The sequence below is a fragment of the Callospermophilus lateralis genome, chromosome 9, assembly GCF_048772815.1.
Source record: "Callospermophilus lateralis isolate mCalLat2 chromosome 9, mCalLat2.hap1, whole genome shotgun sequence".
Classification (NCBI taxonomy): Eukaryota; Metazoa; Chordata; class Mammalia; order Rodentia; family Sciuridae; genus Callospermophilus; species Callospermophilus lateralis.
In genome coordinates, this window is record NC_135313.1 from 6,436,959 (window position 1) to 6,449,623 (window position 12,665).

The following is a 12,665-nucleotide window of genomic DNA, read 5'->3' on the forward strand; positions in this document are numbered from 1 at the left end:
AATCAGAAAGCTTTCAGACCATTCCCGTGTGGTGAAACCCTGCCTGGCACCACAATTTTAGAGTTTCTATAATGTGCACTTAATGCAGCCAACCCACTTCACTGGACACCTAAATGGTCTCTACTGTTTTGTTTGGGGGTACCAGGGATTGAACTCAGGGACATTGACCACTGAGCTACATCCTGATCACTATTTTGTATTTTATTTAGAGACTAGGTCTCATTGAGTTGCTTAGTGCCTCCCTGTTGCTGAGGCTGGCTTTGAACTCCAGATCCTTCTGCCTCAGCCTCCCGAGCTGCTGGGGTTATAGGCATGCACCACTGTGCCTGGAAAATGGTGTTTACTTTTTTGCCATTATAAACAATGCTGCAATAAATATTCTTCTTTGTACATTTCAACACCATTTGAGCCAATTAATTCCATATGTTGCATTGTAAGAAAGGGAAGTATCAATCTGAAATCACTTTTTATTTTTTTGTACTAGGAATTGAACTCAGAGGCACTTGACCACTGAGCCACATCCTCAGCCCTATTTTGTATTTTATTTAGAGACAGGGTCTCTCTGAGTTGCTTAGCTCCTTGCCTTTGCTAAGGCTGGCTTTGAACTCAGAATCCTCCTGTCTCAGCCTCTGAAGCCACTGGGATTACAGGTGTGTGCCATTATGCCTGGCTTAATAGAGATTTTTGTAAAACAATTGTGGTTAAATAGAAGAATATAAAAGTTACCATTTTAACAATTTTAAATGAACAGTTTGGGCTGGGGTTGTGGCTCAGCAGTAGAGCACTCGCCTAGCATGTGTAAGGCCCTGGGTTCGATCCTCAGCACCACATGATAAATAAATAAAGGTATTGTTTCCAACTACAATTAAAAAAAATAACAGTTCACTGGCATTAAACACATTCACATAACAACCACCATCCTTCTCTAGAACTTTCTCATCATCTCAACCAGAAGCTCCTTACTCACTGGACACTAATTGCCCATTTCTCCCCTCCCCTGGTCCCCCCCTCCACCTCCAGGGCCATTCTCCTATTTTCTGTCTAAATGACTATTCCTGTTGCCTCATGTAAATGGAACCACATGATAACATGAAAGAAGCTTCCATGTCTGGCTTCTTTCTGAGAGTGGCTCGAGGCTGTCCACACTGGAGCTTGAGGCAGGGCCATATCAGTCTGAGCCATATCACTCTGGAGGAGATTATGATCACCACAGACAAGCATCAAGGAAGAAAGTTGGCAGAAGCTTTCCCTCACAGAGCTCCCATCCACACTGCCTGCATTGCTGGGCACTGGCACCCTGAGAGGCAGGGTCACTGGTGAGATATGGGCCTCAAGAGAGGTGACAGGTTAAAGTTACATAAGCCACCAAGCTATGGGAAAGGCTAAAGATGGCTTCTTATTCCACTAGGCTCACCTGTCCTTTGGGAAACTTTCCTGCAAAGAACACCCCAGGCAGCCCAGAGAAACTTCTGCAGATTTGTTGTTAAAGCTGAATAAGCGGAGCAAGAGCATGAACTCATCTAGTTGGGCAGTCAGACAAAGGAAATATCTAAAAGGCAGGTTGAAATGGTGCCTTCAAAGGCAGGAGGCTATTTTCAAGGATTTGGAAAAAAAAAAAAAAAAGACTATCACAGACCATGTAATCTAGAATTTCTTTCAAGGGTGCAATTTACAGGCCTGAAGACACAAAGCCCTTCTTTTGTTCCCTTCCTGTTGCCCATTCCCATTATGAGGAGCCGTAGGTAAAGGCGGCCAGCCAGGGGTCAGGAGCACTCACCGTGAGCAGGAAGGGGTAAGTGTTGCCCCCCAGCTTCTTGAGCAGGCTCTCCTGCAGCTGCGTAGGGGCACTTGCAGCCCCCACTGGAGGGTACACCTGGACCCGAGAGAAGTACAGGTCCCTGCGGAAGGTCAGGCCTATCACATCGATGTCATCCTGGCCATAGCGAAAGGCGCAGGTCAGACAGACAAACACTGGGAAGAAGAGACAGATAGGGATGAGCTTGGTTCATTGGACATGACCCCAACAGCCTGATGCCACCCTCACTGGGAAAGTGGGCAGCAGGGTGACCACACCACACCATTGGCCCCTTTGGAAAATTCTATTTGATTAAAGACTTAGTTGTGATCCCAGTGGCCCAAAAGAATCATGTGGAAGTTCAGGAGGCATTTTTTGAAAAAGACACAAAGCCCACAGTTGTTGAGCGTAAGGCATAACAGAAGTGGCCCCTACAGGCCCTCAGAAGCTGTTGCTTAAGGATTCGTCTGTGTCAGCAATAAGGGCAACTGCCCTAGTTGCTGGCTCAGAGAATCTACTGACCACCTGCCCACTCCACCTTCAAAGTTAGTAATCAAGCAAAATGCCCAGAGGACCTGGTTTTATGCCTGCTGTCGCCAGGCAGTGGCTTTCCTTGACATAAGGCAACCTACTGTGGCCAAGGGCAGGGCTGGCAAGGTTCCACCCGGCAGGAAGGTAGAGATGGCAGAGCAGGACAGTTTTCTGCTCCATTCTTGCCATATCCCCATCGCTGCTAATGGCCCATACCTGTCATGCTTGTGGGCACATCCCGGGTTTACAATAAGGCCTTGTGTTTGCCAGTAGCAACCACATATTTAGAATGGAACTGAGTCAGCGACTTTCTCACAGCATAAGCTGAATCTGTTCTGATTCAGTTTATGCAACAGTCATTAGTAATAAATGGCTTGCCACACACATCTCAACTACAGAAATCTCAAGGGCACCGTGACACTGTGGTTCAGAATCATTGCAAGAATACATAAAAATAAATTTTGGGTTTTATTCCTGCCTCTAGCAGGCATGTTTCCCCACACAAATGCCTCTTTCCCAGAGCCAGCTGGGAGCCTTGACCTTTACAGCCCAGAGGACAAGGTCTCTGCTCACCTTTCTTTCCCTTCACAAGCTCCGGTTCTACCAATATCACACCATCTAGACCAAGAGAGAGAACAGCAAGGGTTAGATCAAGAGAGCAGAAGATACTTTCTTTTTTTTTTTTTTTTTTTTTTTGGTACTAGGGATTGAACCCAGGGTTCTCTACCACTGAGCTACATCCCAAGTCCTTTTTATTTTTTGAGGTAGGGTCTCATTAAATTGCCCAGGCTGGCCTAGACTTACAATCCTCCTGTCTCAGCCTTGTGAGTTGCTGGATTACAGGCATGACTACTGTGCCTGGATTCTCTTCCAACTTTTTATGTTGAAATAATTACAGATTCACAGACAGATGCCCAGTATCCTTTATCCTACATCCCCTAATGGTGTTAAATCTAACATGATTACAGCTCAGTAGCAAAAGCTGGAAGCCCACCAGGATACCAGGTGTGTACATAGATCTATGTTATGTTAACACTTGCGGAGCTTTGTCTAACCACCACAGAGTCCAAATGGAGAACTGTCCCATCACCGTAAAGACCCCCTTGGCTACCCTTGCGGTCCCACCGTCCCCTACCCCCACCATCCTCAGCCCCTGGCAGCTACCTTCACTGTAATTTTATCATCTTGAGAACATTGTATAAATGGAATCTACAGCATGTGGTCCTTTGGGACTGGCCTCTTCCACTCACCGAATCATCCTCAAGGCTTCTGAGTTTCAAGGGTATCAATACTCATTTTTTAAAAAATTTTGATTTGTTATACATGATGGCAGAATGCAATTCATTTCATATTACACATATAGAGCACAATTTTTCAAAACACTGATTGAACACAAAGTATTTTCACACCATTTGTGCCTTATACATGTACTTAGGGTAATGATATCTAATTCATTCCACCATTATTCAATAGCTCATTCTTTTTACTGTGGAGTTCTCCGTGGCACAAATGGATCTCACTTTATTGAACCTCATTTACTGAGAGATTTTGGTTCTTTCAGTTTGGAGATTTAAAATCTGCTAGGAACAATCATGCCCTAAAAATTTTATGTGAACCGAAGTTTTCATTTCTTTTTTTTAAAATATTTTTTTAGTTATAGTTGGACATAATGCCTTTATTTTATTTATTGTTATGTGGTGCTAAGGATCGAACCCAGAGCCTCGCAAGTGCTAGGCGAGTGCTCTACCACTGAGCCACAACCCCAGCACCCTAAGTTTTCATTTCTGTGGGATAAATGCCTAGGAATGCAACCGTTGGGTCAGATGGGAAGTATATGTTTAGTTTTTTATATTTTGTTTTCTTTTGGTACTGGAGATGGAACCCAGACGTATTAACCACTGAGCCACATCACCAGCCCTTTTAATTTTTTTTCATTTAGAGAGAGGCTACCACTAAGTTGCTTAGGGCCTTGCTAAGTTGCTGAGGCCGGCTTTTGAACTCAATACCCTCTTGCCTCAGCCTCCTGAGCTACTGGGATTATAGGTTGTACCACTGTGCTCAGCTTTATGTTTAGTTTTTAAAGAAACTAGCCAACTGCTGCTAACCTCTAGAAGTGATCAGGTTTCTCTGTGCCCTCATTAGCATTTGGTATCCCCCCCCACACACACTCTTTATGGTACTGGGGATAAAACCCAAGAGCATTCTGCATTCTACCTCTGAGCTACATCCTCAGCCCTTTTTATTTTATTTTTGAGACAGGATCTCACCAAGTTGTCCAGGCTGGCCTCAAACTTGGATCTTTCTGCCTCAGTCTTCTGAGTTGCTGGTATTTCAGGTATGGGTTGCCATCTTAGCCATTTTGATAGGCATGTAATGACATCTCAGTGCAGCTTTAATTTGTATTTCCCCCATGACTAATGATGCTGAGTTTTCAAGTGCTTACTATCAATATCTTTGTTTTTTAAATGTCTGTCTCCTGCTCATTTTTTAATTGGATGCTTTTTGTTTACTGTTGAGTTCTGAGCATTCCTTGTATATTGTAGAAATGAGACCCTTCATCTCCTTGCACACTGGAAACATTGTTTCCAGTCAGCCAGTGGCACTTCCCCGATATTTTAATTAGCAATTCTTTACTTAGATTATTAAAAATACAAAACAGAAAGTTATCTGATGACAAAGGAAAACAAACATTAAATTTTATTCCAACTTGCTGGGGTTATAGCTCAGTTGGTAGAGTGCTTATCTTGCATGCACAAGGCCCTAGGTTCCAATCCCCAGCAACACACACACACACACACACACACACACACACACACACACACACAAGAATATATTTCCACTTACCTACGGGCTCTACTTGACTGACATGGTCTATATAGTCTCTCTTTCCCAGGTAGATGGTCACCTGCAAGAAGAACAAGTGTACATTCTAAATGGCAAATTGACAACCATCAAATCTTTTCATTAGTTTTGAAAAGATGAGCCACTTGGCTCTGCAGCTCCTCAATGGCCTTCTTCACCACTGGCTGGGCTGTGGGCAAAAACAGGGTTTCAGGCAAGGTGTGCTCCATCCAGTCTCCTGCACCAGCTCCAAGCATTTTTCTTGCCCTTTTGGATGGTGGGAATTCTTCCCACTCCTTTCCTCACCTCCCTTTCCCCATCAAAACCAGGTCTGATATCAACCAGGTAACTTGTCAATTCATACTTTAGTAGAAAGTTATACCTATGTCAATGGGTCTCCTGCCACCTGTTTGCATGGGAAGGCTTCTATTTCTAGCTGTGGACTGAAACATCTCACTTCCATGTTCAAAGAATTTATGGACTGTGCAGAGAGGTAGGAGCTCCAGAGGAGTCCCTGAAATCCTACTAGGAAAACTTCTGGACAGGGAAACCTAAACCCACACTCTGAGGAAGGAAGGGGTGGAGCTGGGTGGGAGAGGACAGCCATGGTCTCTTCCCTGGTCCTGCCCATCGCATGCCCCTGACAGCCAAGGTCTTTTTGACAGATCTGTGTAAGAGCAGGGGCTGTGTCCCCTCAACCTCAAGACTGCAAGAGCCTTGGCAGTAAGAATCCAGACTCTTGTGTGTATCTTCAGCCTTCAGGACCTACTTCAACCTCTGATGCACAGAGAGCTGGGGAGCGATGCCAGCGCATCATGGGGTGAGCGCGTGTTCCCCTCCCTGAGCCTCTCCAATGCAGATTTTCACTTCCAAGAACATCTAGATCATTTTCCTTGGCATTGAGTCTTGTGCTGTACATTTCCTCTGCAGTGTATCAGAAGTAGGTCCCTATGCCTTTGAGGTTACTAGCATGACTGATGTTGAAAGCACTATTGTTTGCAGAGAAGATTCAGTAGGAACCCCCAGCTCCAGTGTGAAGCACTTTAAGCTCCATGAATGAGGTGATCTCTTCTTTCACTCTTACCACATGCTTGGTTATGGAAGCCCTACCTGCGCTGCTGGCACTGGGGATAAAGACCCTCCAGGTCCCTGTCCTTCTGTTTGGGCCAAGTGCCAGTGCAGAGGTAGGGGGAGGGGAGAGGAGGGGAGAAGAGAGTGAAGCTCTTCCTTTCAGAGGAGGCTCTACCTGCTGGGACGCTGAAGGACAGACAGCACAGCCCAGTGATAGTGATGGTGAATGTGGCTATCTCGGCAAAATAGACCAACATTGCAAGGCCCAAAGAAGAGGTTGCTTCTGGAACTGCCAGGCCTTCCTCTGTGGTAAATGGCCACCAAATGGGGGTAATGCCAGAAAAGGCTCTTGAGATCTGAGCCTTGGGCTGGGGCTGAGGCTCAGTGGTAGAGAGCTCACCCAGCACCTGCGAGGCCCTGGGTTTGATCCTCAGCACCACATAATAAATAAATAAATAAATAAGCTGAATAAAGGTATTGTGTCCAACTACAACTCAAAAAAAAAGATCTGAGCCTAAAGACTCTATAAAGAGTCTAGCCCAGTAGTGCATGCCTGTAACCCCAACAACTGGGAAGGCTGAGGCAAGAGGACAAGTTCAAAGCCAGCCTCAGCAACTCAGCCACACCCTAAACAACCTAGTGAGACCCTTTCTCAAAATAAACAAACAAATAAATAAAAAGGGCTGGGGATGTGACTCAGTGGTGAAGCCCTATGGGTTCAGTTCCCAGTACCCACCCCCCCAAAAAAATCAGGTGTCCACCCTGAAGGTGCTCTTTGGTTTCATTCTCGAAACTCTGTGAGAATGAGCCTGTCTTACAGGGGGCGTCCTAGACCAAGATCATATTGGCAGGACAGTGAGTGATCAAGGGCAGCCGGGGAGGAAGCCTGTTCGTGGCTGGGAGGAGGGAGGATTGGAGAGCACAGGGGAGGGAGCTGGGTCCCCAGCCCTTCTTGGAGTCTCTTAAAAAGAGCCAGGAAATCTTTCCCAGGGTCTCTTCAGCAGACTCCCCTCTCATCTTCATTGGTTGAAACTCAGTCACCTGACTACTCTAAACCAACAAAGCGCCAATGGAATGAGATGGTTAGAATTAGATCAGAACAATCAAGATTCATCCCCTGGGACTGCCTCTAGCCCTGAAGACCATTGGCAATTTTTACCCAGGAAGAAGGGGCGCATGGCCATGGTGTGGGCACCCAGCAGATTGCTACAGTCTCACATCATGTTACCCCACTCCTCTACCTGCTCTCGTCCCTCCCCTTCCCTTCAGTGCTTCCTTTTGAGGTCACTGCTACTTCCCCCCTGGGTTTCAATGAAATGATCCTAACACGTGCAATATTAATTTAACAATTCTCTTTTTCCCCCGTGTGGCTACCAACAGAAAACTTAATTTCTTAATCCAAAGGATTTTACGTAAGTATGAGGAGGGGAAAGTGGGAAAATGACAAGGAAAACTAGAGACGTGGTTTCTTTCCTGTCCTGCCAGAAGCTGAGATCAGAGACGGACACAAATAGGGAAAGAGTTTGGTGGATCAAAATTTGAAGGGCACCCAAGTGATCACCCCTAAGAATTGGAGTACTTATTGAAGGCAATGAACTGGGAGAGGAGAAGGCAGGACAAGGCTGTGGGCACAATAAGCACTGAAGAGTTTCTGTCAAGCCCAGTGTGGGTGGCAGAAATCAGATAGAAGGAGCTAGATTCACAGTGTCCAGTTCAGCAGCCAGTAGATCCAGGTGGCTTCTGGTCATCTGTGATACAGCCATTGCAATTGACCTTTGCTGCAAATGTAAGACACATGACACATTTCAACATCTTAGCAAAGAATATAAAATACATTGTTGGTAATTTTATATTGTTTATGTGTTGAAATGATAGTTCTTTGGATATATTGGGTGAAATGAAGAGTATTAAAAGTATTAAATTCAGCCAGGCGCAGCGGTACAAGCCTATAATCCAGCAGCTCAGGAGGCTGAGGCAGGAGAATCACTAGTTCAAAGCTAGCCTGAGCAAAATGAGGCACTAAGCAACTCAATGAGATCCTGTTTCTAAATATGAAATAGGGCTGCGGATGTGGTTCAGTGATTGAATGCTCCTGAGCTCAATCCCTGGTACCACTTCTGCCCCTGCAAAAAAAGTAATAAATTCTCAATTTCTCTTAGGTTTTTCTTTTCCTTTTTTTTTTTGGTACCACAGATTGAACCCATGGGTGCTTAACCACTGAGCCACATTCCCAGTCCTTTTTATTTTATTTTTTATTTTGACCAGGGTCACAATCATCCTGCCTCAGCCTCCCAAGCTGCTGGGATTAAAGGCATGCACCACCACACCCAGTTCCTCTTAATTTTTTAATGTGGCTACTAGAGTATTATAATTACATATATTACTTGCATTGAACATTGCTGAGTTAGGTTGCTGACCCAGAAGGAGCCCATTCAGAGGCTGGGTTGGGGCCCTCCATCAGGTTCCCATGACAGGAAGTTCATGGGAACACTTAGACCATCCAATGGGCCTCTTAAGGGCATCATCTCTGCTAAGTAGGCCAGGTTATTGGTGGCTGTCAGCCACAGTGGAGAATGGTGGAATGGGAGCAAAAGGGGCCTTTTCCACACCCAGCTGGGATGTGATTAGTGGTTGTGGAACAGATGCAAATAAGGAACACTTCACATTCATCCACAGTCTGGACTCTCCCAGGCAGGTGACATGACTGATCAAGGGCCATGGGAGTTCAGGTATTGACTAAACAGTGTTTGAGATGGTAAGTCATGGGTTCAAGGATGGCCAGGAAAAGCAGTGAAGTTGGGGTAATGCTGTGGAGAGTGATATTAGAACATGGAGGTGGCAGGCCTGAAGTCCCAGTGAGGCTGGAGAGAAGCTGTGTTTCTGCACTTCACTCCTTCCTGTGAGTCCCCTCGACTGACCATCCTGGGCAGAGATGGAAAATAGCCATGGAGCTTCCCTGCACCACACAGAGTTTTGCTGTTGATCGTATCTACATTCAGAAAATCTCCATTTATTATTACTTTATAGTAATTTCCATGAAGTCACTCACTTCTGTGCCACTTACCGATTTGTCCCGGGAGACCTTCTTGAAGATGACATGGGACTTACTGGTCTTAGCACTGGCTGCCATGTTGTGTATTGCTGGCAATTCCTTCCACCTTGGGCTGTGCGTCAGGTGCTGGAGGGCTGGGAAAAGGTAAAACACTCCTGACCAGACACTCAGGAACATCCTGATTGGACAACCTACTCATGAGATGCTCATATCCACTGGACATTTCCTCTACCTGCTCCCACACCTAGGCCTGGCAAAATAAGGTCTTTGCTTAGTTTATATTTCATTGTAGGGGGCGTGTGTGTGTGTGTGTGTGTGTGTGTGTGTGTGTGTTTAAGTGGGTTTTACTTTTCTTGGTAAGCCTTAAACATTTCTTGATAGCTCACTAGGAAGTGCAGCTAGATTCCAGTGAGAAAGTTTTGCTTTTCCGATTGATCTTTGGTGTCGTTACACTTAGCCAGGTTGAATCTAAAATTCTATCATGACTGTGTCTTATAGCAAATAAATAGAAAAGGTTCTTGAAATCCACCACAGAACCACTTCATAAAAGCAGTTTTCAAGGACATATGAAAAAATTCCCAAAGTCCCACCCAGTGGTTGCTAGCAGGCAGGACTTGCCTTGTCCCACAGTCTGCCACCTGTTCCAGAGGCCATCATAGTGGTCTGGAGTTCAATGCTCTCCAAGTCTCCTTCACAAGCAAAAGCCTGTGGAAACCACACTGGGACAATCTAGGTAAAAATGCCCTTCCTTGCTTCTCCCTGTGCCTGCCCAGGGGTTCTGAGAAGGCTTGGGTTGTGGTGGTCACATACCTTGCGATTTATCACCAACAAGATGGGATGCCTGAAGGAGTCAGGAGAGGGTCCCTATGTCCTGGCACGATGGGCAGCCACCCTCTGCTTGAGCCAGCTGGTGCTGTCCTACCAGATGACCCTGCGAGTCACAGGCCAGCCCCTGGCTGATGTGAGTGGGGAATTTGTAGGGGATCTGGTGAGGATGCCCAGCACCCAGGTCTCAGTGTCTAAAAGCCAAATCCCATTTAAGGAGCAGAGTGGAAATTGGATTAGGTTGAGATGGCAAACCGCAGCATCAGCAATTCTAAGCATTAGCTGAGGCCCCATCTCCTCACAGGGGTCCTGCGGCTGCATTGCTGTACAGCTCACAGTGGGAAGAACAGCAGCAAACTGAAAGCTACTTTTTATCCTAAACCTCTTTGGATTCTGAAAATAGACTGCTTATCCCTTTGCTCCTCAGCATCATCAAGACAAGATTTTCAAGTGCAATGACAAATATGATTAACTCAGCAGGCATTATGTAAACGGAAAGGTCAAGGGGAAAGGTCAAGGTGAACCTGGTGTTGTGCTGGCCACACTGACTCAGGCCCTCTCCTCCAGCGGGGGTCCTGCTGATTACACCAGGGGTCCTGTTTGTCTTCCCCTGCATCTCTGCCCACATCTTCCCAGCCCAGCACCTGCAGGGGCTCCACACTGCCACTTTGGCTTCCAGAGACCTTAATGACTATGCCATCTGATGACATCCATTCCTACCATTCAGGCCTTCTCCACACCGAGCAAGGGGCCTTCCCAGCCCTGACCTGTCACCTGCCACTGAGGATGTCCCACTGCTCTCAGGCAAAGTTTAGAGCAGCTCCAGCCTCCACCTGGTCCAACAGAGTTGTCCCCCACTGCTCCAGGCAACTGCCCTTTTTTCCCAAGACAATTCTCTCTTCTCTGCACTTTATTCTTTTCTTACCCTTCAGATTTTGACCAGGAATCACTTACTCAGGGAAGCCCTCCCGACCTCCAGGACTCGGCTAGAGGCCACAGGGAAGATGTCCTCTTCCAGGGCATGACATCCCCCCCACCCCAATAGTTACTGCCCAGATCATCCAAACTAGGATGGAGTGATTAGGTTCCAGTTCTCAAAGTCCAATCATTCACCTCTAAACATTCCTGCATTAATACAGAAGGTTTGGGGGACACCTCACATCCAAACCAAAACACATACTTATGTAGTAAACTTGACCTGGTGTCCAGGAATGAAGCAAGTATAAGCAGAGGCCTATTGTGACTTTGGAGTATTAGCATCCACCCAAACACTCTGGTGGCTTCCCATTTAAATCTAAATGCCATCTAAATCCTACATGAATTCCCCACCCCACTCCAGTACCTCTGATCTCATTCCTCACCAGTCTCTCCATCGCCCTTGTTCTAGTACACTGGCCTCTCTGCTTTTCTTTAAACCTGAAGTTTAAACCTGCAGGGCCTTTGCACTTGCAGTTTCCTTTTTCCACAGACAGGCACATGACTTACTCCCTTCATTCCTTTGTCTTTACTTGCACTTTGCCCTGTTTATTATCTATCCCATTGCAAACCAACTCAATTCACCCCAAATTTCTCTTTTACTACACTTTATTATGCTACTGGATAGCATTTATTGTCATCCAATATACAAGGTGGTTTTCTGGTTTACCTGGCTTATTGTTCATTGCCCCTCCTTACTGGAATGTAAGTTCCAGGAATGCAGAGAGATTTCTGACCATTTTGTACCCATTCTGTCTCCTGCATGTAGAATAGGGACTTCAATATACTTTGAACAGCTGGGCACAGTGGCGCACAGCTGTAATCCCAGAAGCTCAAGGAGACTGAGGCAAGAGGATTGTGAGTTCAAAGCCAGCTTCAGCAAAAGTGAGGTTCTAAGCAACTCAGTGAGACATTGTCTCTAAATAAAATATAATAAACAGGGCTGGGTATGTGGTTCAATGGTCAAGTACCCCTGAGTTCAATCCCCAGTTAAAAAAAAATTAAAATATATATATATATATTTATATATGTGTGTATGTATATGTATATATATATACACATATAAATACATATTAAAAATAGGAAAGACAGTGGACTGAATCAGACATAACTTTCCTATGTTCATATATGAATATGAATATACAACCAGTGAAACTCCACATCATGTACAACCACAAGAATGGAAATTTATATTCCATGTAGTATGTCAAAATACATTCTACTGTCATACGTAACTAAAAAGAACAAGTAAAAAAAATTTTAAGCAAAACAACAAAAAAAACCCACACACATAAAAAGGAATAATACAAGAAAAATGCCATCTGAGAAACTCTGATTGTATTAGTCCTGCATATTGTAGGGGAGTGCTGGGGATTGAACTCAACCACTGACTCACATCCCCAGCCCTACTTTGTATTTTATTTACAGACAGAGTCTTAGTCCTCGTTTTTGCTGAGGCTGGCTTTCAACTCGTGATCCTCCTGCCTCAGCCTCCTGAGCCGCTAGGATTTCAGGCACATGCCACCTAACCCAACTAGTCCTGCCTTTTTAATTAATTAATTAAGGTTTGGGGAT

General features: G+C 45.4%; 1 protein-coding gene across 1 annotated transcript in view; it reads right to left on the reverse strand.

Moving 5' to 3' along the window:
* Sag (S-antigen visual arrestin) overlaps positions 1-9,379 on the reverse strand; it is a 30,387-nt gene extending 21,008 nt beyond the window's left edge. Inside the window, exons 1-4 of the mRNA XM_076865967.2 lie at positions 9,303-9,379; positions 5,171-5,231; positions 2,900-2,944; positions 1,778-1,971 (exon numbers count right to left, since the gene is read on the reverse strand). Of these exons, the coding sequence (XP_076722082.2) occupies positions 1,778-1,971; positions 2,900-2,944; positions 5,171-5,231; positions 9,303-9,368 (366 nt within the window). The 5' untranslated portion in view covers positions 9,369-9,379. The remainder of the gene's footprint in view (positions 1-1,777; positions 1,972-2,899; positions 2,945-5,170; positions 5,232-9,302) is intronic.
* Between the last annotated feature and the right edge of the window lie 3,286 nt (positions 9,380-12,665).